The 26166-nt window shown below is 38.5% G+C and overlaps 1 protein-coding gene across 4 annotated transcripts; it reads left to right on the plus strand.

The window, feature by feature from the left end:
• The first annotated feature begins 372 nt into the window (after nucleotides 1-372).
• Nucleotides 373-25110, plus strand: LOC100920547 (zinc finger protein OZF). Of its 4 annotated transcripts, XM_031963351.1 has the most exons (6): nucleotides 375-740; nucleotides 1678-1769; nucleotides 8234-8360; nucleotides 8932-9027; nucleotides 10041-10150; nucleotides 22080-22158. In XM_031963351.1, exons 2-5 carry the CDS (start codon nucleotides 1737-1739, stop codon nucleotides 10073-10075), a joined length of 291 nt encoding a protein of 96 aa, XP_031819211.1. In that variant the 5' UTR covers nucleotides 375-740; nucleotides 1678-1736; the 3' UTR covers nucleotides 10076-10150; nucleotides 22080-22158. The 4 variants fall into 4 exon arrangements, with proteins under 4 accessions (XP_031819208.1, XP_031819210.1, XP_031819211.1 ...); XM_031963348.1 differs by lacking the exon at nucleotides 10041-10150 and having other exon boundaries at nucleotides 373-740; nucleotides 22080-25110; XM_031963350.1 differs by lacking the exons at nucleotides 10041-10150; nucleotides 22080-22158 and having other exon boundaries at nucleotides 374-740; nucleotides 8932-9735.
• Nucleotides 25111-26166: the final 1056 nt, after the last annotated feature.

Raw genomic sequence — 26166 nt, forward strand, 5'->3', positions numbered from 1 at the left:
GATGTTTTCAGCCTTTAATGAGAACCAGCACAGCTACTGCATTGATATAAAATTATTCAACTTGCAAAGCTTACAAGCCAAGACTGAGTGGGAGGGAGAGTTGGTGCGTGATTTTTGTTCACAAATGATCGTGGACTCAATGCAGCCTCTGAAGCTGAGATGGAGGTGGGGTAGCTCAATGAGCAAAGGGAGAAAGTGCCTCCCGTGTGTTCACAGGGACTATTTGTGCGACCTGTGGCAGAGCTGCTCCCGGCCTGATCAGTCACAGTCAGACACACTCTAACGTGGTGATGTCATTCTGGTGCTCTTTGAAAACGACGACAACAACGGGTTTTGCAGCAAATAAGATGGAATTGTCTTAGAGGAAAAAAAAAAAAAAGGGAAAGGAATTGACTTTATTCTCAAATCTAAGTACGTGCAGGAAAGACCCCAAAGCTGATCATAACAGGCAGAATTTTTGTTCAATTTTTTTAAGTAAAGCTTTTTATTTACAAAGCACGCAGAATTTGACACAAGATCCAGATGCTGAAGATCTGACACCCTAAGCAGTGCGCCTGCTCAGAAGGAAACCTATGGATTCCCTCTCCCCGAGAAGTCCCCTGGACTCCATTTCCCAGAAGCACTTTGGAACCTTTCCGCGCCGATTGTGGTCCTTGAGCACTCGAAGGATTCTGGGAGTTGTAGTTCTGCATCTTAGTGCTGGAGGAGTTTTGCGATCCTTAAAGTGAGTGGTCGAACAGGTGAGTGCGCGCGCCCTCAGGGGGTCCCTGCTCCTTAGGTGGGCTTCAGGGAAAGACCAGACTGTGCCGATGTGTTGCGATAGGCCCAGGGCCGAGCTACGCCTGTGTGTAGGCAAGGGGGGAGGCTGTAAGACCTGTTGGGGAGCCCCGGCGCCCCGTACGCCCCTTTGCATCTTCCCCACGGGTGGATGTGCGCATTTCGCCTCTCCTGCCCCTTCCTCGCACCTCGCAGGGGATGAAGGGGAGTCTCCTTGGGGCTCCCCTGCCTTGGACTCTCCGCCGTGCCCCGATCAGGTGGGCCGGTAGCACAGGTGAGCGCCCTTCCCGTGCCCCGGCAGGTGCTAGATGCGGGGGCCCGAGTGAGCCCCGTGGAAATTTAAAACTAGAGATCCGGGTCTGGGGGGGACGGGGGAGAGAAGAGGGGGCCATTCAGCGCCAGCCGTAGGATCGGTGAGCCCGTAGTTCAAAGCCCTTCTTGGATGCGTAGGAGCGAGGCCATCCTGCGCAAGTCACCCTTTCAGCCTCGATGTTCTCATCTGCGAAATGAGAACAGAAGCACACAACCCCCCTCCCTCCCTCCTTCCACCCCCGGGGACGTTGTTGGCTCGAAATAGATAACAGATGTCAAGTCTCTTGATATAAATTAGGCCGATTACTGTTATTTTCGAGGGCAACACGCACTCCGGTCTTCCGAGGGGAAGCCCCAGGTTCTCCCTTCCCCTTGGGTGGGTCACGTTTCCACTCCAATTATTTTTTCTCTCCGTTTCCTATTGCTTTAAAACCCCATTTTCTTCGTGGCAAGGGGAGTGGGCGAGGTTTGAATGGCATTTCTTCCCTGGCTTGGAGCGGAGCGGATTTCTTGGCACTTTTTCCGGATCAGCCCCCAATCCGCAGCCTTTGCGGGCTTGTTGCTCACGCTTTCTTTCTCATCCCTTAGTTCTCCCTTGGCATGGTTCTGCCCTTCGTTAAGAAAGGTGACGACAAGAGGAAGAAGCAATGGCTTCCGTGGTTCTGAAAGCCAAGTGTCAGGTGAGATACACATTATGCCCTCCCTCCTGAACGCTGCCTTTCCCCCAAGTGTGGAAAGATTTCTTGTCTTTGCCCTTGGACTTTGTCTTATTTGGGGCCCTGAGCATTGATTATTATTAATATATCAATCAATCAAAATATAATCAATAATAATAATAAATGGGCTATTAAAAAAGTTAAAAAATCTTATAGACCATCAGAACGCAAAAGAATTTTGCAATCTAATTTCCTTATTTAATACATGAGGAAACTGATGAATTCAATACACGAGGAAACATGAGAATCAATTTATTTCCAGTACTGTTCCAGTATTTGGAAATTCTCTTCTGGACTAATGTTCTCCTAAAAAGAAGCCCCAAATTTTATATGTTCAATGAGACATCACAACTACCTCGTTTATATAGTATAAGAACAAGAATCCCATCAACAACATAGCATTCTGGAGTTTGACGTGCCCTGCGCTTTTTAAAATGTATTCATTTATTTTGATAAATTGTCTCTATCTTTTATCCCTTCCTCAACAGTGTCATTGAATATTGCTTTTCCTGATGCTTTTATTGTCAACCACTCTTGCTCGCTTAAGATTCCTGCTATTAAAGGTTTCTGCCGTGTTTCTGCCTCTGCAAAGGTTCTTTCCGCTTCCTTTAATATAATGATACTGTAATATAATATACTTTCCTTCACTTGCATATCCCCAGATCCCTGGCTTCCTTTGGAGTATAGCACAGGAGTCAATCACCAACTACAGTTGTTGGGGCTTTCCTCCCACAAAAAAAAATCATCATATTTACTCAGTATGTTCTATATTTCTCTATCCCTATCTCTGCAACTTCTCCATGTCTATCTCTCTATTTATACATACATGTACTGTTTCCCCTCAGTAGATTGAAAGTTCCATAAGGGTGAACACCATTTAATTTTTGTTGTATATGCTCAGTGCCTGGCACATAATAGGTGTGGGGGTGGGAGGCAACTAGGTACATGGATGGAGTACCCAGCCTGAAGATTATATTGAGAAGCTGTGGCTTTCTCTTTCTTTCTGGCTGTTCGCAGTATTCTTGACTTGGAAACCCTGAATTTTGGCTATGATATTCCTAGGAGTTTTTATTTGGGGGTTTCTGTCAGAAGATTACAAATGGTCCCTTTCTCTTTCCATTTTGCCCTTTGGTTCTTTGAGATCCAAGTAGTTTTAAGATTTCTTGCAATAGTATGTCTAGCCCTCAATCCCCCTCTTATTGTTGTGGCATTCAAACAATCTAATGATTATTAATATTTTTTCTCTTGATCTCTTTTCTGTCAATTTTTTCTATAAAATATATTTTCTTCTTAGATTTCCTCTTTTTGACTGTTTAATGTTTCTTGTTATCATTTATTAGGGGCCATTTGCAGGGGTTCTCAAACTATGGCCTGCGGGCCAGATGTGGCAGCTGAGGACAAATATCCCCCTCACCCAGGGCTATGAAGTTTCTTTATTTAAAGGCCCACAAAACAAAGTTTTTGTTTTTACTATAGTCCGGCTCGCCAGTAGTCTGAGGGACAGTGAACTGGCCCCCTATTTAAAAAGTTTAAGGACCCCTGATCTAGGGGATGGGTGGGAGAAGAGGGAAATTGGGACACAAGGTTTTGCAAGGGTCAATAGTGAAAAATTATCCATGAATATGTTTTGAAAATAAAAAGCTTTAATTTTAAAAATATATATTTCTTGTTGTCTCATGAAGTCATTCGCTCCTCTTTCATTCATTCTAGTTTTTAGGAAATTTGTTGTTTGAGAAAGGATTTGTACCTCTCGTGCCAAGTGTTTAATTCCCTTTCTATTACTTTTCTTCATTTTCTTCTCATAATTCTTTCATTATCCTTATAACTTTCATTTCTTTTCTGTTTTTCTCTCAAGTACTCTCATTTAATTTCTTTTTTTAAAATTTGTTGTTGTTATTGTTGCAAGGAGATCAGAGTTAAATGATTTACCGGAGTCAAATAGCAAGTAACTGTCAAGTGGCTGAGGCTGGATTTGAACTCAGGTTCTCCTAGCTTCAGTGCTGCTACTCTCTCCACTTTGCTCCTCTCTCTAGCTGACCCTCTCCTATCATTTAAAAAAAATTTCAAACTCTCTTTTATACAGGTCGTAGCTAAGTTTGTGCTCAAGCTTTTTTTTTTTTTTTTTTAATAGCCTTTTATTTACAGGATATATACATGGGTAACTTTAAAGCATTAACAATTGCCAAACCTCTTGTTCCAATTTTTCACCTCTTACCCCCCCACCCCCTCCCCTAAATGGCAGGATGACCAGTAGATGTTAAATATATTAAAATATAACTTAGATACACAATAAGTATACATGACCAAAACATTATTTTGCTGTACAAAAAGAATCAGACTCTGAATTATTGTACAATTAGCTTGTGAAGGAAATCAAAAATGCAGGTGTGCATAAATATAGGGATTGGGAATTCAATGTAATGGTTTTTAGTCATCTCCCAGAGTTCTTTTTCTGGGTATAGCTAGTTCAGTTCATTACTGCTCCATTAGAAATGATTTGGTTGATCTCGTTGCTGAGGATGGCCTGATCCATCAGAACTGGTCATCATATAGTATTGCTGTTGAAGTATATAATGATCTCCTGGTCCTGCTCATTTCACTCAGCATCAGTTCGTGTAAGTCTCTCCAGGCCTTTCTGAAATCATCCTGTTGGTCATTTCTTACAGAACAGTAATATTCCATAATTTTCATATACCACAATTTATTCAGCCATTCTCCAACTGATGGACATCCATTCAGTTTCCAGTTTCTAGCCACTACAAAAAGGGCTGCCACAAACATTCGTGCACATATAGGTCCCTTTCCCTTCTTTATAATCTCTTTGGGATATAATCCCAGTAGTAACACTGCTGGATCAAAGGGTATTGTGCTCAAGCTTTGTTCTCAGGCTTTACTTGTAATAACAATAATTGCATTTAGTTGGCAACGACGTGTTGGGCATGATGGTAAGTGCTTGACCAATATCTTATTGTTCTCCTCACCATGATCCTGGGAGGTGGATGTTTTTATACTCATTTTGCCAATGAGGAAATTGAGGCAAACAGGTGAAATTATTTGCCCAGGGTTACACAGCTAGGGAATAGCCAAGGCTGAATTTGAACTCAGATTTTCCAGGTTGAGTGCTCCATCCTCTACATCGCTTCGCTGTGTCAGGATATAGATGCTTTGGAGGCATTTTTGTCTGAGTTTGTACCTCGAGCTTCCCTGCTTGATGGCTTTTTATGGTGGGAAGCTTTTTAGTTTGTTCATTCTTCCAGACAGCTTTCTAGCTTTGGACTGGACATTAAAGCTGGGCTCTGCTCGCTTCTGGAGGGAAAGTCGAAGCTACTTCTGTTGTTGCTTTCTAGAGGTATTCATCCTCATATTATTCTAGGATCTCCGAGACAGCCTGAGGATCTGCAAGTTTCCAGCACTCCCAAAGTGGTCTCATCCTAGGCAAAGCCTGCTGCCCCCTGATCTGAGCTGGGTTTGGAACTGACTGAGTGTAGGGCTCAGCCGCTATCGGGCAGCTAGAAATCTCTGTTTGGTTTCGAGTGAAGGAGCTGTAGGTTCCCCTTTGGCCTTAGTTATTCCTCTGCAGACCAAGCTAGATCATAGAATTGAGACCCTAGTTCTCAGGATCTGCTGCTTACTTCTGAACTCCCCTTCTCAGTACATTGCCTGGAGCCTCTATACCCAGGAATGTCACCTCTAGGTGCAGAGCACCTCCACAGGCTATCCTGGATCCATGACCCAAATCTGAGGCGTGGGCCACACAGCTACTAGGTGCCCTGATACAGGTCTGAGGCCTTCCTTTCCTTGAGGCCCTGAGAACTGGCCTCCTTAAATGGAGGTTTGGAGAAGGAAGAAAGAGAGAGAGGGAGGGGAGAAGAGAGAGAGGGAGGGAAAAAGAAAGAAAGGTGAAAAGAAGACACAAAGGAAAGGAAGGAAGGGAGGGAAGGAAAGAAGGGTGGAGGAGGGAAGAAAACAAGGAGGGAGGGAAAGAAGGAGGGAGGGAGGAAGGAAAGAGGGAAGTAACAAAGGAAGGGAAGGAGAGAAGAATGGAGGAAGGAAGGTAAGAAGGAAGGGAAAGAGGGTGAGAAGGAAGGAAAGAAAGATGGAAGAAGAAAGGAAGAAAAAAGGAGAGAAGCAAGCATTTATTAGATGCTTACTAAATTCCAGGCACTTTGCTAAGAGCTTTACAAAAATCACATTCAGTCCTCATCACAACCCTGGAAGATAAATGCTATCATTCCCATTTTGCAGTTGAGGAAATGAGTGGAAATTAAGTGATGTGCTGGGATCACCCCACTGGTAAGTGCCTGAAGTTGGATCTGCTCAGCATCTTGTTGCAGGCCCAGTGTTCTCTCTGTCCACCGAGCCCCCCAGCTGCCTTTGGAAGGGGATGTCCACTCAGATGGGGAGGCAGCCGGAGCAGGGGGTGCCTCCATTCTATGAATTCTAAAAGTAGAGTGAGCTTCCAGGAGAGCCAGAGCAAGTCTAGGGAGGTCCGTGCTGGAGGGGATCTCATTGTTGGAGGTCTGGGGAGATAAGGAATCTCTATGTCATAGGAATTTTCATCAGGGATGATGGCCCTTACAGAGATGTTGGTAGAGTCAGGATGAGAGTTATTATGAGAGTAATGGTAGAAGTGAGGATGATAAACAGCCCTTGTGAGGGTGATGGCAAGAACAATACAGAATGCAGGAAAAAAATTGGGTGCCAGGTACTAAAGTCATTTAGGATGGTAGAGCTGGAGATGGCAGCAGAGAGTAGAGAACAGTATGTAGAATGGATATACTTAGTAGGCAGCATGATTTTAGAATAAAAAGAAATGGAGAGAGATCGGTAAATTTGGGACCTCCAGCACAGGAGCAAGGAATGGGCTCCCTCTTCCTTCTTGAGTCCTGGAGGCCCCCAGGACCAAGCTCCCTGAGAATCTGGCAGGGTTTAGGAACAGCAAAGGATTATTAAAAGTGAAGCAGCTTCAGAATGAAAGGGAGTTTTCCCCAGTGGGTTGGGGCTTCCACTGGGCACAGTTGGAAATAAAAGTGAGAGGGGAATAGTGTTTGTGCACTGATGTAGCTGTTCCTCTCTATCCCCAAAGCCCCAATGCAGGCCTTTATTACTCTGCACTTGGAGGATGTGATATCGTAACACAGTTTGAAATCCTTGTAGTCTTCTATTCTCCAGTCTATCCTCCCTCCTGTGGTCATTTTGAGTTTCCTTTAGCATTGCTCTGATTGCATTTCTCCTGTAATCAATGGACTCCCTATTGTATACTAAATACCATCTTATTTTAAGGAGCTTTCTGTGGCTTTAATGCTTTACCTACTCCTGTCTCTGTTGATAGCTGACCAATTATTTAATCCAACACAAACATTAACTCTTATCTAAAGAGTCTTTGATCCTACCCACCCAATCTCTTCCTGCTCCAGTTAGTGACAGCACATCTTCCCTTGGACATTATAAAGTATTTATTTTGCACCTGTCTGGTGTTCTTCTCATCTTTCATTTTATATGCTAGTTATTTGTGCAAATGTCATTTCCTGTAATATGTGGGGAAGCATGTGAGGGCAGGGATGATATTTTATCTTTTTATTCCATCAAGGCTCTGTCTCATTGTTCTTTGTATATAATTTCTACTATAGGTGCTTTAAGATCTTTATGTAATTAACTGCTAGAGTACCCGGTTCTGTGGGAATCTGACTCTGGAAAGTAATGGTTTGGGTGAGAGATCTGGGTCACATGAGTGGCAGGAGTTAGAAGGGACAACTACCTGAATACATTATTTGTTTCCTGTTGAATTCTGCTTCATACAGTGACCAGTAATGGAGCATTATACCTTTGTTGATCTATTTAGAAATTAATGTATATAATATGATTATTGATGTCAGAGGTGTGTATCTAACAAAATGATGCATATTGATTATGGCTGTTAGGTGGCTGGAGTGGATAGTCTCGCTAGCCATGGAGTCAGGTGTTGTGAGTTCAAATCTGGTCTCAGATACATACTGGTTATGTGACCCTAGACAAGTCACTTAACTCTGTTTGCCTCGGTTTCCTCATGTGTAAAATGAGCCGGAGAAGGAAGTGGCAAACCACAACATCTTGACCAAGAAATCCCCTAAATTGGATCATGAAGAGTCAGACATGACTGTAAATGTCTGAACAACAAAGTTGACTTTATTTGTGTTTGAGTAGGGAATGATGGCTTGCTTGGAACACACTTTGAAAAATTGGTTTGGAAGGATGAAATTGAACATTCAAGCAAAACTTTATGTATTGCTAAAGCACATGAATGAGTTCTCAGTAAATATTTACTGTACAATTTTTCAAAATGCTCAGTGCCATGAGGACCAGTCCCAGTACCTCTTATCAACTTTACATCTCCTCGATGGGTCATGTATTGGGTGGTCTTGGATTGAAAAGAAATGTATTTGTTTCAGAAATTACTGACATTCAAGGATGTGGCTGTTGACTTCACACAGGAAGAGTGGAAGCAGCTGAACCCTGATCAGAGAGATCTGTACAAGGATGTGATGCTGGAGAACTATAAAAACCTGGTCTTACTTGGTAAGGAAGGCTTTCCCTTGTAAATCAGAGCCTCCACATTCTCATTTGCTAAAAGCTGTGGTATATCTGAATTGTGGACAAGAGGTTTAGCTTGGTTTTGACAGATATTTAATAATGGATAATGTAAGGAGATTGCCTTTGGGGTCAAGAGAGAGGATGTTTCTGCTTCTTGGTTCCACGTGGCAAGTCTTTTATTTTCTAAATTGAAAACCCATAGCCTTATTCTGCTGATCTTGACTCAGTTTTTCTTAGTTTTCACTCACTCCAGGTTAAAGATTACTCTGGAATATTCTAGTAAATATACCCTGAAGATTATAATGTTTCCCTCTTCATCGAAGGGATTGAGTCAAGGGCCTGTTTCTTTTGGAACCAAATCAACTTTGACCCCCCAGCCTGCTGCCAAGTTGCTTCCTGTTCAATACAATTGAGAATATATCTTGAAGGTCTTTGGAACTGTAGGCTCTCTTCCTAAAATCCCATCTTTTATTGAAAAAGAAAAACACCTAAGATTGTATGGTAGGACAGCTCAAGCTCAATTCTAAACCCTCTTCCATCTCCTTCCCATGAGCAGGTCTCCTCATTTTTCAACCAGATGTGATCCACCAGTTGGAGAATGGTGAAGTACCCTGGAGCCCAGAGGAAGATGACTCAAGAAGTTCTTGTTCAGGTGAGTGGCAACCAAGCAGACAAGAGAGATTTGAAGAAAACGGCCCTGCTCTTCAGGCATGAGAGAGCCCTTTCTGGAGACTGTCCAGAGGAGCACTGTCACCCAAATAGAAAGGGGGATCCCTGACCCCTTCCTAAAGATCCCTGCAGGCCACATAGTAACTCGGCTCTAATATGTATACTTTATATTTTATTATATTTTCATTTTCTTGCTTCAGTATTTCTCAGTATTTCCCAGTTACGTTTTAACCTGGGTCGGGCCACATTTGGGACTGTTTGGGGCTGACATCTCTATTAATAGAGATCCCTGTCTGCCCAGAGTTTCCTGGGGACTTTGAAGAAGGAACGAAATAGGTGAGTGTTACCTCACTCACATACCCTAATATTTCTCTTTAGGAAAATGGTTTCCCAATATTTCCCCTTCTCCATTTTCCTCCATTCTCCAATTGATAGGGTACAGCTTCTAGGGGAAATATAGCAGTGATCCTGAGATCTCCCGACCTTAGAGTGTTGTTGTTCTAACAATCTGTCTGTCAATGATTCTAAAGTCTTCTGGCCTTAGGATGGTCCTACTAACATTGCTTCTGGTTAGTAATAACCAAGTTCCTGAGACAAGAGTGAACAGATCACCCCTCAAACCTACCTGGAAGCCATATAATTACCAAATAAGTAACATGAAGCTTATCTCTCTAATTTTGTCCTATAAATTTATCTTCTTTCTCCTGATTCTTTGCTAGTTCCTTTTGGAACTTAGCCCACTTAAACTGGCTTTATAATTACAATAAATTTTGCCCCTTAACTTGGAGATAGGTTCAAGCCTGTAAATTCTTTTGAAAAACCTCGTGATACTGGTCTGCAACCCCAACCTTTTGGGGTCTCCTTTTGAACCTTAACACAAACTTCATCTTTGCATGATTATTTCCTCCTTTGATTTCCTTCTCTTTTTTTGAATTCAGTAGCACTTACTATATTCCTATTCTATATAAAGTATTGTTTTCTGTTTCTCTCTTGCAGGCTCCTTTCTTTTTTTTCCAAATGCACTAGTGTGACCTGGCTTATTGTTTTGTTTTCCAAAAGAAAAGCAGAAAAAAGCATCTTTGGTTGACCCTGTTCTCGTGTGGTTAGTAAGTATCAGCACCAAGAATTCCAACTAGTGTTCTGACTTCTTGGGCTCTTTCTTCAGAGTTACATGGGAAGTAATTGGAAGAGCCATTGAGACTTCTGACTTCATGATCTTTTATAATCTTTTCATACTATTTGGAAAACTTTTATCCTTCATGTACTGTCTCTTTTCCATTTGAGACACTGTCCTTTTGCTCTTACCTCTTGAATTGTTTGGGTTTTGCTTTTTAAAATCATTTTCTCTATCTCCCAAAGCTTCTCTCCAAAGTTCTGCTCGCCCTTCTGTTCTTATCTGTTTCTTCAGACAAGTCATCTGTACTTAAGTCCTTTAGTATCTGGTCTACACTAAGGATTCTCAATTTCATATCTTTAATCCTGACTTCTGTCATGGGCATTTAGTTCTTTGTTTGCATGCCTACAAAGCATGTCTGTTTGGATGACCTCCTCTCTCTGCAAATACAGTATTTTCCAAAGGTAATCAGTGAGATCTCTCACCCATTGGTGAGTTAGAGCACTATCTACCCAAAGCATGAGAAGACTTATGGGAATAGGTGGATAAGTTTGTTCCAAAGGCCATGATGGCACTTTGTGTAGCACATAAAACTTGGACAGACATGCCAAGGTGACCTACTGAATGCTGGACCGTGGCCAGTCATCTTGACTTTTTTCTGTTGGACTTTGATGACTCTGGAAGAGAGAGTGGGACTACTTTGGGCAACTCTGCCTCCCTTAAATCCATTTTGCCTTTGAGTTAAGATATCACTCATGATGTCATTGGTATTTGAAAATAAAGAATAAACACTTCCCAAACTAAATTTATCTATTCCAAATGTGTCTTCTTCCTGAACTTCCTCATTTCTGGCCAAAGCACTAATAATCTTCTATGCTATAAAACTTGTTCATCTCCTCTTTCCCATTAGTTATCAAATCCATTTGTTTGATCCTTTGCTGTGCTTCTTGAATTCATTATTCTTGTGGCTTCAGCCCTCTCCAACCCCTCATCTTCTTGTAATCCACGTGCAATAGGGTGCCAAACCTCCATTTTCTCCTCTTTCATCTAACTCTCAACACCCAATCTGCACTCATTCTAGCAAATCAATATTTTCCCAGAAGAAGGTGGCCATGTTGTTAAAATTCACTCTTAGATTACAAGGGGGTAATGCTGTTGGGGGATAGTGTACTTCCACTACTTATAACTATAGTGCCTATAACCCTCAATGCTGTGCTTCCTGTTTAACAAATAAGCCAAGAGGACACTGTTACTTTTCATATAGTGAATGTTTCTGATAAAAAGTTATCAAGAAAATTAAACATAAATTCCATCCATAAACGTGGGCCACATTTTCAGTGATGACCTTAGCAACTGTGGGGACAAGTAGGCATAAACAGCGTCAAAACCATTTGCATGTAAGGGATACATGAACCCTGAGCACCTCATAACTCTGAACCATGACCCTTGTTGGCCTTTTTCTCTCTGATAGTCAACTCTTCAGTCTACTTATGAGCAGAACTGTTGCTCTTTGGGGCCTCTCAGCCTTTCTGCTGCTTAGGGCCTCTTCTCTGTCAGTTGTTCTTTCCTGGGCTGCCAGGGCAATGTTAAACTCTCTCAGCTAAACAAAAACCCTACATTTGGGATCTTATAGAGCCCTTCCTGATCAGCTCTTTTGCCCAGGCTTTGAGGCATTTCTACTTGTATAACATATAATTGAAAAAGCAGAGAGAGGTAGAAACTTGTTCCCCTATACAACAGTTTCCCCACTAATCAGCTCTTTTAGGCAACCAAGGACTGTGCAGACTCTAAAGTCTTCCTTCTCAGACCCATTCAGAGTTCTGCCTTTGCATAAGGCAGACCTACTCCAAAGCAGGATCTCTCATGTGAAATGATTCACTTCCATTCTATGATGAAGAACCAGAATTCATATATCTGTCTGCTAAGTCACAAATAAACAGAATAGTCATCAGATAAATAGTTGTAGTTATCCAAGTTTTTTCCTGATTTCCATCTGATATATGATTATCCATCATATATAAATTAGTTGTTAGGAAAATGAATATTTCAGCCAACTTTACTCTGAATGAGTGTCCTTTGCCTATAGGTTGATTTGTCAATATTTCTCAAGCAACATTTTGTAAGGACACAAGATATGTAACAAGACAAACTATCCTGTCAGCTACACCAGTTCTAAGACCTAATGAAAGAGGGCTGATCAATTTTCCCTTGATATACCAATTGTAGGGACTCAGATCTCTGAGATAATATTGAGATATAGAAGAAACAGGGGTCCAAGCCAGATTGGTAGTAAATATGTGTAAATTTATTATGATTAATTGGGTTAAGGGAATTTTCTCATGAGATTCAGTCCTTAGTGGCTAGATGACAGAATGGTACAATGGATTGCCATCCCAACCCAAGGTCAAGTATTATTTACAAACAGAAACTGAACAAAGAAAGCAAATAGCCAGGGATGGTACAAGGTCTGGTGTAAGTATCTCATGAAATAATTGCAGCTTCTTTGCTGTTTATATTTATTCAAGGTAGTTTATGGTCATTTGTGGAGTCATAGGACACGTTTCCACTCTGGTTACTAATATACACGGTTTTGTTTGTCTTGATCAATTTAATTACCCACTCGGCAGAGGGCAACCTTTTACCCACTCAGTTGTGTCGTTCTTTTGTTCCATGAGCCCCTCCTAGGTGTCAGACACTGTACTAGTCAGTAGATATATAAAAACTTGTTATTTCTTCCTCTTGTCTCTTCATTGTAGTATTGTGCTTTATTCTGAGCATCAGATTTTAGCAAGAATGTTGGTAAGCTAGGGAGCAGGCCAGAATGGCAAAGAGCTTTGTGTGTATGTCATATGAAGATCAACCCGAGGAAAAGGGGATGTTAGGGCCCACTAAACAGATTCAATTGGGGGAGACGGGGCATGAGAGCCGATTTCAAGTACCTTTTTCTCCTTGCTGGTAAAGGGCAGAATGGAGAAAGTAGGTGGAAATTGAAGAGAGATGCATTTATGCTTGATATAAGGAAAAGGTTTCTAACAGAGCTCCCCCAAAGTGAAGAAAGCTACTTCTGGGAAAGTGAGTTTCCTTGGAGGTCTGAAAAGCAAAAGTAGAATAATTACTTGGTATTGATGTTCAGTTGCTCTTGACTCTGGGACCCCACTTGGAGTTTTTTTGGCAAAGATACTAGAGTGGTTCGCCATTTTCTTTTCCACTTCACTTTACAGATGAGGAAACTGAGGCAAGCAGGGTGAAATGATGTAGTTAAGATACCAATTATGATGTTGCCATAGCAACAAAAGATGTGGACCAAAGGTTGAGTTTGATATAGGCACCAAATGTAGGGGTTTGGTCACATGAAGAATTCATAGTGGCCCTTCTCTTTGGCAAAAGGTAGGGTTTTGTTTTGTTTTTAAAAAAAAAAAAAGGTTACAGACAAAACAAAAAGATAAAATAGGCACCAGAAGTGGTAAGTATGAAATAAAATTGGAAGAGCATATAATAAGGAAAGGGATTTTAATAATTAATGATGGAAAAGATAATTTCCCTAGTGAAACTTGCAATCAGTCAGGAGAAAGGAAACATTCCATAAGATTGGAATATGCCTGGAATATGCCTTTAGTTGGCAGCACCCTAAAAGAGTTAGTTAGCTATAGAAAGAAGAAATACGCTATGATGCATAATAGTGGTTAAGAGGGGAGATCACCATGAAGCGTGATGGGGGAATCAGAGGAGGGACACCATGACTCATGAGAGAGGAGTAAGGGAAGAACACTATTTTTTTGTGTATTTTTTTTATATTTTAGCCAACTTTACTCTGAATGAGTGTCCTTGCCCTATAGGCTGCTTTGTTGCTTTTTTTTTGCTTTGGAGGGAACTTTTGGGAGATGGAGAAAATGATTTTAAAAAGCAAAAATCAGAGTCAGAGTTTTGTGATGTAAAGATGGCATGGGCCATAGATAGATTGATAGGAAAAATTTAACTTCAGGGACATGATTGGGATTTCTGACAGGACATGGCTAGGTGGGCCCACCTGCAAAGAGAAGGGAGGAAACCTTCACAGAGTGTGGAACCATAAGGCTAAATTGAATCCTAACAGTATTCTGCTCTAGGAACCAATTCCATAAATATTTCATTCTTTGTCTGCCAACCTACCCAGGATCTCATCAAAGAGATCCTGCCCAGGATCACCCAGCTAGCGAGTGTCAGAGGCTGGATTTGAATTCAGAAAGATGAATCTTCTTGACTGCAGATCCAGCACTTTCTGCCCTATAGCCCCAAGCTTCCCCTCTCCCTTTGAATATATTGTAAAAGGGATTCTTAGTGAAGTATGAATTGAACCATTTGGACTCTGAAATCCCTTAAAGTTTAGAGATTCTTTACTAATCTGCCAAGCTATTTTTCTTAATGATAATAATTGCTAACATTTATGTAACACTTTTAAGATATGAAAGGTACTTAACATATATTCTTTCTTTACAACAGTACTATGAGATAAGTGCCAGGATTATCCCCAGTTAAACCGAGTTTAATTAATCCTCACCTGAGTTGGTGAGGAAACTGAGGCTGACAGATTAATTGACTTATAGTCACTAAGTAAAATGCTAGAGGCAGGATTTATTCCTAAATTTTCCTGCCTCTGAGTCTAGCCCCTTGTTATTCCTTTCTTTGTTTTTCATAATAATATTTTATTTTCCCAATTACATATAAAGATAATTTTAACATTCATTTAAAAATGTTTTTGAGTTCCAAATTTTTTCCTTTCCTCCCTCACCTTTCCCTTCCCTGAGACAGTAATTTAATATAGATTACACATGTGCAATCATGCAAGATATATTTCCATATCAATCATGTTGTAAAAGAAGAAATGGACTGAAAGGAGAAAAAATGAAAAAAAATCACTCCTTTCTTTGAAAAAGGTTTTATTTAGATTTTCTTTTTTTAAGTACTGTTGTCATGTCACAATAAATTCCTTTTACCCTCAGTTCTCAGAAGGCTTCTCCCTTGTAACAAGTACAATTGAGTAACAAACCAATATATTGACCATCTCTGAAAAACACTCAGTGTATTCTGTACCTATTGCCTATTGTCAGTTTATCACTAGGGAGTAGTATAATTCACCATTAAAGTTCTTGGAAACTGCCATTGGTCAAGCATGATCAGAATTCTGAATTCTCTCAGTATTTGTTTGTTTGTTTTTTACATTATTATATCTATATTATAGTAATTTCATGAACTATATTTTTGGTTCTATTTGCATTGTTCTAAAAGAGACTAAATATCTAAAATATTTAAAATATCTAAAATTGACTAAATATCTCTGAATTCTTCATAGTTCTAAATTGTTAGTATTCCATTACATTCATATAATACAGTTTGTTCAAGTATTCTCCAAAAAAATGAGAACCCATTTTCCTTTCTGATTGATAAATGCTGCCATAAATATTTGGTTTATGCAGAATTTTCATTCTCTGACTTTCTTGGAACAGGCACTTAGTAGTGCTTTCAGTGATAAAGCTTTGATGAGCACTTACTATGTGCTAGGCAGTGGGGGGTAAGCATTATAGAAGCGTTAAAGAGTATAAACAAGTTAGTGATCTTTGTAATGTAATTTTTAGAATACTTTAAAATCCTTTTCCTCAAGATCCCTACTCAGAAATTTACGGAATTTTTTTTCTACAGATTCAGTCTGAGTCCATTTCACTGTTGCAAGTGCTTAGGATTTCTCAGCCCAACATTCTGAATTCTGCCTCAGCCCTACTCTTTTTTCTTATGCATTTGTTTTCTTTCCATGCTATTGCCTCTCTCCCTTTGCAATGGCATCTGTTTATTTTCTGTGCTCATTCTTTCTACTCTCTCTCTTGACTTTATAGCTTTAATTGTTAGTTTACATATATCCCTTATATATCCCCCCCCAAAAGCAACAATAGCAGCTTTACTTTCTCCTGTTAACACCTCCAAAACCCAGCCTTTTCCTAGTCTCAAATGATGTAATGGCCTGAGAAACTCCCAATAGCTGAAGTAAATGTAATACTGTGTGAAAAGAAAAGATGTAGGATTAGTCCAGTTTATTCCTACTGTCTTTATTAATTTAAGTATCAATTAGTTGATATTAGTAAAAAATAAATTAATTTATTTATAATTCATTTTGTTTTACTATTTTATTTATTAATAGAAGTTATCTATATTTACATGGTAATTAAGGTTTCTAAAGCACTCACAATTGCCCCATGATAGTGTAAATTTCCTTCTTCCTATCTGTTTTCTTGGCAATAAAACTAAAGCTTAATTTGAGTTTAATGATTTGTTATGGTTATCTAAATCCATGACGATCTATACTAAATCCATGATTCAGCTCTGCCAACTTTTTTTGTTAAGTTTGTTTTCTCTTTTAAAATTTTTGTGATTTATTCTTTTTATTTTATTCTGTTTTATTCTATTTGTATGCCATTATTTGTTTAGATATTCCTCAGTTTATAGGGAGGAATGTTTGTTGGTTTCCAGTTCTTTGCCACAATGAAAAACAAAACCCCGCTATAAATACTTTTGTACTTAAGGGATCTTTTCCTATTTCTTTCATCTTTTTGGATTAGAGGCCTGGTAGTAGTTTGTCTAGGTCAAGGGTATGCATAGTTTAGTGAGTTTGGGGGCATAATTCCAAATCGTTTTCCAGAATGGCTACACCAATTCATAGTTCCTCCAATGCTGCATTAACAGACTTGTTTTCCCACATCCCATCTTCTGTATTCTACTTCCATAGTTCCCTGACTTTGCAAAGAAGGAAGTAAATAAATATTTAATACCCAATGTGCTAAGCACTTTACAAATATTATTTCATTTGATCTTTACAACTCTGAGAGGTAGGTGTTATTATTATCTCCACTTTATAGTTGAAGAAATTGAGGCAAATAGGTTAAATGACTTGCTTAGGCACACAACTACTAAGTACCTGAGATAGAATTTGAATTTGGGTCTTCCTGATTCCTGGCTCAGGATTCTATCCAATGAGCCACTTAGCTGCCTCTTAGTGAATGGCTAAGTGAGATTATTATAAGCTTTTGTAAAAATTTAAATGGTTTTTATTCTAAACTTAAACACTCTCCCCAAAAAAAGATCATTACCACATACAAAGCAGAACACAAGAGAATTTTTCTATAAAACTGAATTTCCATTTTATACCTTTTTGTTTTTTAAAAAATTACGCAACAAATTCTATATTATTTTCAAAACTATCTTCCTTTTCTATTCTATGCATTTTAAAAAAATGTTTCAATAGTTCTTTTTTGGGAATAACTGTTGCTGATTCTTTCTTTTCCCTCTTCCAATTGAAAACCAAGAGAAAGGAAACAAAGAATGCTTGGTAATGTCCAGGAAAACACATCTCTGTGATGTCCATATCCAAAAATGTGTGTCTTTCCACACTTTGTGTGTATCTCTTCTCTATCCAGAGGTGGGTAACATGCTTTCATCATGGGTCCTCTGGAAATGAATTGATTGTAGTCAACATCTTTACAATGTTGTCTTTGTATAGATGATTCTTCTAGTTTTCCTACCTTACTCTGCCCCTATTCATACTACTGGTATTCTCTTATACTGTCTCTTTTGTCATTTCTAAAGATATAATAGTTTCTATTACATCCATATATCGCCACTTGTTTAAACATTCCAATTGTCCAAAAAGCAATCTAAAGCATCCCTTTATTAACCTTTCAGCTTTTGGCATGTGCAATTCTGGGGGTGGAAGACTCCTGTGGTTTTTGACTAGATTTTTTGATCATTATTCAATCTAGTATAAAATCAAGGTTTTGTTGGAGTAGATATGGGTACTAGGTGCCTCTCATTCAGATACCTATCTTGGCAGGAAATCCATCCTTGATCATTATCATTTCACAGTATTCAGTTTCAGTTGTTTTGATGTTCTGTCTATATTGCTGTCATCCTTCTATATTGTTTTCCTCATTCTGCTCACTTCATTTTGCATCTATTCATGTAGATCTTCCCATGGTTCTCTGTATCTCATATCATTGTATAGCATCTACCATTCTATTATATATCCATATTATGATTTATTTAGCCAATCCCCAGATAATGTGATCTACCTTTTTTTTTTTAAACAATTTTCTGATGATAAGAAAATGCTATTACTATGAGTGTTTTGCTTTATATGGTATTTGCTTTCTATCATTGACTTCCTTAGGATTTACGTCTATCAGTGTGATCTCTGGGTCAACTTAATTTTCTTATAACTTTCAGGAATGATGCCATGATGAATAAATCTAAGTTGGAAAGCCCCTAAAGGCTTAAGCCTGCCCAGTCTAATTTGTAGGAATTTGCTCTGTGCTACTGATTACTTTGCCTCTGTTTGAATACTTTCAGTTATGGAGCTATCTCTCTTTTGTGAAATAACCAATTTACATTTTAAACTACTCTTAAAAATTAGAATATTCTTGCTTTATATTGAAACAAAAATTGATCTCCCTGTAACTCTTATGTTGGTCTTAGCTACAGCTTCTTGTAGACCTGAAAATTGTTAGAATAATTAGAAGTGAGTCTTGGCAGCGCAATCAGAAATGACAAGAACGAGCTATATGGCCATCATGTTAATCTAGCCTGCATTTTTTAGCATTGGTAAGATCCTTGAATGAGTTTTGTTTTCTGGTCAAGAGATTGGAAAGAATTAGAATTCACTGATTCTATAAAATAAGACCTTGAGAAGTGGCAATTCATCTTAGAATATTAACGGTTATACAGATTTTAAAGATAGGAAGTGTTAGGTTAAATCATCTCTTACTAGCTTTTGTTACACTCCATTGTAAGAGAGTCTCACTTCCATTTCTTAGTATACTTCAAATGTATTCTCTTCATCTCTGCAATTCAATAGTCTTCTTTTTTCTCAAGATTCAGTTTCAACATGATCTTTTCCTTGAAGTGTTCTTTAGAAAACCAGTCAATCAATATAAGCATGTGCTATATGCTGTACTAAAAACTGGGGATATAAAAAGAGACAAAAGGCAGTCCCAAGCCTTAAGGAGCTAATGATCTAATGAAATGCTCGCAATTTAATGAGAGACCCCAGATATATTCCTAAAGGTTCAGGGACTTTCTGTTTTTATATATTACATCCTTGCTGGATAAATGGATCTCTCCTTTACCTCCTTTATATTATACCTTACATAAGTTCTTATGGTATACAGTAAGCTCCTTGAGGATTGCTTTTTTTTTTGTTCCTTTATACTTTATCCTCAGGCAGCACAGCAGGCAATTAAAAAACATTTATTTTTCTTTTAGTTTTGAATTAATTTTGATCTTTACCAAATTGAGTTTCTGACAATATATAGACATTTGATATAGGAATGAATGAATCCCAAATCAATAACAAGTTGTTTGCTATCAAAATTTCATTTCATTTTTTATACTATTTTGTGTTTGTCATGTATGATGCTTCCCAGATCTTGTCTCAAAAAAAGAATTCATGATCTATAGATGTGAAAATCTTTCCTGAGCCATACTTTTAAACATGATTTCACCATCCTCCCATATGTCCACCATTGCCCTGAAGTCACTAGTTAGAAAAATGTGCATTTAATTTGCAGGATCTTCTTGGTGTTTTCAGAGAATTTCTTTCCTTCTGCAAATGCTTCAACATATAGTCATGCAATTATTTGCATATGTCATTTTGGTTTATTTTTTTGCAAATAAATTATTATGAACACTGCAACATATGATACTAAAATATCTCATGATAGAAGTTTCTTGTTTTCTTTGGATACTTGATAAAACTAAACTCTACAATTCCCCTTTTTCCTTTCTAAGGAGATTGTGAGCCATTTCTCAGTGTTGGGTCAAAAAACAAAATACAAATGAGCAGTTCTGCTTTTTCTCTCTTATTAGTGATTAACCTTTCAAGACCAATTACAGGTCATTTCATTTTTCTCATCTTCCTTTTTTTCCCCTGTAAATAGCTTTAAAAAATTTAAAGCCTAAGTTTCCTTATCTTGCCACACAGAAAGTATAGGGACTATTCCCCATCCCTTTACTGATTAGTATAGGAATTTGACCTGCTCAACTTCGGACTTGGACCAGTTCAAGTCTCTTTAGACAGTCTGGTGGCCCCTTGCTTCCGGGGATTCATCATATTGTTGCTGAACTTATAATAGATATCTAATCTGTATAGCCCATGCTGTTCAGAATTTCCAAGCTCAAGCAAGACACTAGCCTCAGTTTCTCCAATAGCATGTGCTTCCATGCCTGACTTGAAAAATTTTGGAGTTGTCCTTTCCTTTTCAGCACAGTTTTTCCAATCTTTAGAATTTGGGAACTATTCTCTTTGGACCACACCATGTCATTATATTCATTCTTTGTTGTCTGCCTTTAGCTAAATAAAACAGATGTCCTAGTTATTTTGAAATCTAAATTGGTTGATGAGCATCCAAAACAGCCTTGTGCTTTATTGAGAATTATTTCTTGAGCTTTTAGAATGTAATTCTTGATAGCCTACCATTCCTCATAGCTTGTTCTCCCCATAAAATTTTAAGTCAAAGAATGTTACCTATTTCTTCTCTGAATGCTTTGAATTATGCTTTTCCAAAATCTAATGTGCATGTGAGACTTTTGGGATTCTTTCTCTCTATTGATTGGACTAATTGCTTCCCCTTAAGATTTCTATCATTCCCACCCTAGCAACCAGGTTTTCCCTGTTGTTAAGAATAAGATTTCAAATAGAATTACTCTTGTTGGTTCCTCACTTTTTTCAAAATTAGCATTAAGCCATGTCAAGAAATGATAACATTAGCTTTTCTGTTTTTAGAAGTGTATGGGAGAGGCCCTCCAGCATCTTAGATGTCCAGATGGTGGTGTCTCCTATCATCATATCCTGCCTGTCTCTCTGTAATTCTTGGGATCTGTTTCCCAAAGTCTTCATCTATTTCATTGTTATCTCTAGGTGATCTGAGTGTACTCCGATGACAATATTGCTTATGTCTCTGCCTCAGTGGATCTTTACTAAATGATTTATACCATGCTTCCCACCATTTCTATTTGCATATCTTCTCTACATAACTTGCTATTCTTTTTTCCTCTTTTACCTATTCTGTTTAATTTAGCTGAAGCATGTCGTCAAATACCCATTTTCAGAGATTTCACAGAGATAGCTCTGAATGAGATCTCAAAGCTTATCTTGTCCAAGGAAAGTACAGAAAAGAAAATTGAGTACTAGAGAGATTCTAACTATATCTTCTCAATAAGTTTTTGTGATCTTTAATTGGCCAAATTTATTTCCTTTATTTAAAATATTCAATTCACCTTGCTCATTATTTACTACTTTGTGCATTTATATGTAAACATCCAAAGCCACCGGTCTTATTGAGAGATTTGAACATATAAATGTTAGTAAAATCTCAGTACCTGATTTGTCCAGCATCCCCTATTGTCAAGAAATGTTAGCACTGAAAAGAAATAACTTTTGTTTTGCAAAACTTGCTTTTCTTGAGTTCATTCTGAGTCTTTATGAGCATTGCCTCAGGTTTATAAACTACCTGATTTCTGGTAAATTCAAGAATTTGGCATTAGGCTTCAGGCATCTCATCTGTAGTCTGTAACATTAATTCTCCCCCTTCTAAAAATTTGGACAGTTTGCCCATTACAATGACTCCAGTGCCAGAGTACTGGGAATATATTGATAATAAGTTTGACTTTAAGCTGGCTGCCCGTCTTTTCTTTCTCCATGAATGACAGTTAAGTTATCCTGGAGAATGTTACTTAAGGCAAAACGGTGGTTTATTAGCAATCCTACCTAATTTCCTCTATATTTGCAAGATCAGTAATTCTCCTTCAAAGAGAAGTATTCAGAAAATAGTGACAAGTAGTTTCTTTTCTTCTTGCTCCCCACTTCCAAGAATAGTAGGTTAATACTTTTTTGTTTCCTTCAGATTCTCTCATTCAGGAGATGTGTGAAACGGAGTCAGTTCCAAGACAGGGCATTTCTATGGGAAAGCCATCCAAGAAAAGACTTGCAAAGGATGATCCTAGGGATTACAAATTGACAGGAGACTGGGAATGTGATAGCAGGTTACAAAAGCAGAAAGAAAACAAGGAAAGAAAATCCAGAAAAATGACCACCGATCATGGTGGTAATAAACTTGAGAGAAATTTCAGTCTGAGTTTAAACCTTCCACAACAGAGAATTTCAAAAGGAAAAAGCATTTGTAAACATGGTGTTCTTGCCAAGAACTCCAAGCAGTTTTCCAGTCCCCTAAAGTGTTATAAAATCTCCTCAAATAAGAACTATTGTAGATATAATGCATGCAGGAAGTCTTTCAGTTACCACTCAGAAATTGGTCAGTATCATCGATCAGTCACTGGAGAAAAACCACATGGGAAAATTTTCAAGAAAACCTCACTTTGGAAGCATGACAGTATTCTTTCTCAAGAGAAATCCTTTGTATGCAGTGAGTGTGGGAAGGCCTTTAAAGAAAAAGGAAGACTTACAGAACATAAGAAAATTCACACAGGAGAGAAACCCTTTGAATGCAATGAGTGTGGGAAGACCTTCTGCTACCCATCAAAACTTACTCTCCATAAGAGGATTCATACTGGAGAGAAACCCTTCGAATGTAATGAATGTGGGAAAGCCTTCATAGACAAAGGAAGACTTACTGGACATAAGAAAATTCACACAGGAGAGAAACCCTTTAAATGTCATGAGTGTGGGAAGGCTTTCTGTTACCGATTAAGTCTTATTGGACATAAGAGAATTCACACTGGAGAAAAACCCTTTGAATGCAATGAATGTGGAAAGGCCTTTTGTTACGCGTCAAGTCTTACTCTTCATAAGAGAATTCATACCAGAGAGAAACTATTTGAATGTAATGAGTGTGGGAAAACTTTCTGCTATCCATCAAAGCTTATTTTCCATGAGAGAATTCATACTGGAGAGAAACCATTTGAATGTAATGAGTGTGGGAAAGCCTTTATAGACAAAGGAAGACTAACTAAACATATTAAAATTCACATAGGAGAAAAACCATTTGAATGTAATGAATGTGGGAAGGCTTTCACCTACCCATCAAAGCTTAATCTCCATATGAGAACTCATACTGGAGAGAAACCCTTTAAATGTAGTGAGTGTGTAAAGGCCTTCAATTGCAAAGCGAGTCTTACTAAACATAAGCTAATTCATACTGGAGAGAAGCCCTTTGAATGTAATGAATGTGGAAGAAACTTCAGGCAAAGCTCAGCCCTTAGGAAGCATCGGAAACTTCACACTGGAGTCGCTATACATAAGATATTTCATACTGAAGAGAAGCCCTTTGTGTGTAATGAATGTGAGAAGGCCTTCAAACACAAAGCAAATCTTATCGAACACAAGTTAATTCATACTGGAGAGAAGCCCTTTGAATGTAATGAATGTGGGAGAGGCTTTCGGCGACATTCATTACTTAGGAGACATCAGAAACTTCATACTAAAGAAGCTGTCTTACGTTAGTGAATTGGGAAAGCAATGGCAACTTCACACATCAGGAGAATTCTTTGAATGTAACGATTCTGGGAAGGCCTATAGTTCTAGCTATTCCCTTTGTAACCATTAGAATTCAAAATAGAGAATTACCTTTTAGATGCAATAAATGTGGAAGAACTTTCCACAGTGCTGCTTTCTGCAGCACCTTTTACAGGTCACCTTTTACTATACTGCTCGCCCTCTGTTTTGGCTACTCCTCCATATTCCACCCTAGAGCCCCATGCTCCTGATTTGTGAGAACCTGTCTAATCTAATGTCCCTTAGGTCTAGCCTAAGCCCACATCATTCTCTGGGTGTCTTCTACCAGATTCCTGACTCTTCTCCTTCCTTCTGCTTTCATCAATTAAGTCTGAATGTTCATCTGTTGCACACCCCTGTTCCCGAAAAGGACAGGTGGCTTCCTAGATCCTGTTTACTGTCTTTCCTCATTAGAATGTGAGCTCTTGGAGTACAGACTATCTTGCTTTTTGCACTTGTATCACTAGCACTTAGCACAGAACTTGGCAATCTTAGCACCTAATAAGTACTTGTTCATGCACACTTTCTTTTAGAAATCACAAGAAACCTCATACCAATAGAAACAATATTAAAGAAATGGATGTAGGAAAGTCTTTAACCATAATCCATACTTAGGAATCAGGAAAAATCAAACTAGTTAGGGATAATGTCAACAAATGAATGTGAAAAAGCTTTTTAGCAACAACTCATGAGCCATTAGAAAATTGATGGTGGAGAAATTATATGAACAGAATAAATTTGGAAAGGCTTTGGATAATCATTCTGTAGAGACTGGGACGTTTACAGAACTTCAGGATTGAAAGAAACTTCTTGGGGGCCATCTAATCCAATGAATGCCTGAACACGAATCCTTCTACAAGTACTGACTTGTACTCAGAAACTTGTAGTGATACAGCTTATTTTGGCTTGTAATGTAAGGCACTGGTCAAAAACGACTTTCTGCCAAACTGTTTTCCAATGGAATACCGCATTTTTTCGAAAAAGAAAATTGGAAAGAGAAGGACCTTTCAGGTATATGGTTTGGGGGCAAAATCATTATCAAACACGGAATGGAGGAAATGATAAAAGATAAAACAAACATTTTGACAACCTAAAACTTAAAAATCATTTAAAATAATATAAGAGAAGCCTGTTTGAGAAAAAATTTCATCAAACAACTAAAAAAGTCTGAGATTCAAGACACAGAGATGAATGGTCACAGATATGCAATTTTCCAGAGAAGAAACACAAATGATCAACAACAACATGAAATTATTAATTTGATTTTGCCCAGACATTTGATTTGATTGGTGTGGTAAACTTCTACAAATGCTGGTTCTATAAATTATAGTATTAAATACTGAACACTTAAAGGTTAAATAACATTTGGGGGGCAGCTAGGTGGTGCAGTGGCTAGAGCACTAGGCCTGAAGTCAGGAGGACTTGAGTTCAAATCTGGCCTCAGACACTTAACACTTCCTAGCTGTGTAACCCTGGGAAAGTCACTTAACTCCAATTGTCACAGCAAAAACAAAACAACAAAAAAACTAACACATGCTTTCACAGAGTCAGAGGCAAGATTTGAACTCAAGATCTTTCTGACTCAAGATGGCCTGGCTCTCTTGCTGCTACATAGTTTTATCTCTCAGTCAACTAACATTTATTAAATTCTTACTATATACTAAGCTCTTGTGAATAGAAAAAAAGGCAAAATACATTTTCTGTGATTCAGGAATTTAGTGTCTAATAGAGGGGCCATCATGCAAATATCTATGTAAAAATACAAGATATAAAAAATAAAAATACAGAATTTATTTGAAGTAATCAACAGAGACAAGGCACTAGCCTTAAGAAGAATTGGGAAAGATATCTTGTAGAAGGTGGGACTTTATCTGACACCTGAAGGCAGCTAGGGAAGTCAAGAGACAGATGTGATGGGAGAAAATTCTAGGCATGAAAGATAGCTAGGCAAAGTACCCAGAATCTGGAAATAGAGCATCAAGAAGCCAGCGTCAGTGTATTGAAAAGCATCCATATTTTGGGGGAGGGAGAGGAGAAAAAAAAGAGCTATGAGTTAGTGTAAGCTGTAAGTAGACTCTCATATGAGAAAATACTCCACAGTTCTACTTATAACAGAAATTAAATACACAGTTCTACTTATAACAGAAATTAAGTTAAAATTACTATGAATTTCCACCTTACGCCTACCAAATTGACAAAGATGTATTAAGTATAGAAATAGTCAATGTTGAAGGAACCAGGAGAAGATGGGGACAATATTAAACTATCTGGCTTCCCACACATTCTGTTGAACCCTTCTGGAAAACAACTTGGACACACGCTATAAAACAGTTCAAGTACAGGGAATTGTTTGTGTCCTTTGACCCAGTGATGTCATAACAGGAGTCAAAGACAGAAAATATCAAAATGTGTATATCGTTTTTCTGTGATAACAAAAAACTTGAAACAAAGTAGGCGCCCATCAGGTGAAGAATAGCTCA

The sequence above is a fragment of the Sarcophilus harrisii genome, chromosome 3 (assembly GCF_902635505.1).
Source record: "Sarcophilus harrisii chromosome 3, mSarHar1.11, whole genome shotgun sequence".
Taxonomy (NCBI): domain Eukaryota; kingdom Metazoa; phylum Chordata; class Mammalia; order Dasyuromorphia; family Dasyuridae; genus Sarcophilus; species Sarcophilus harrisii.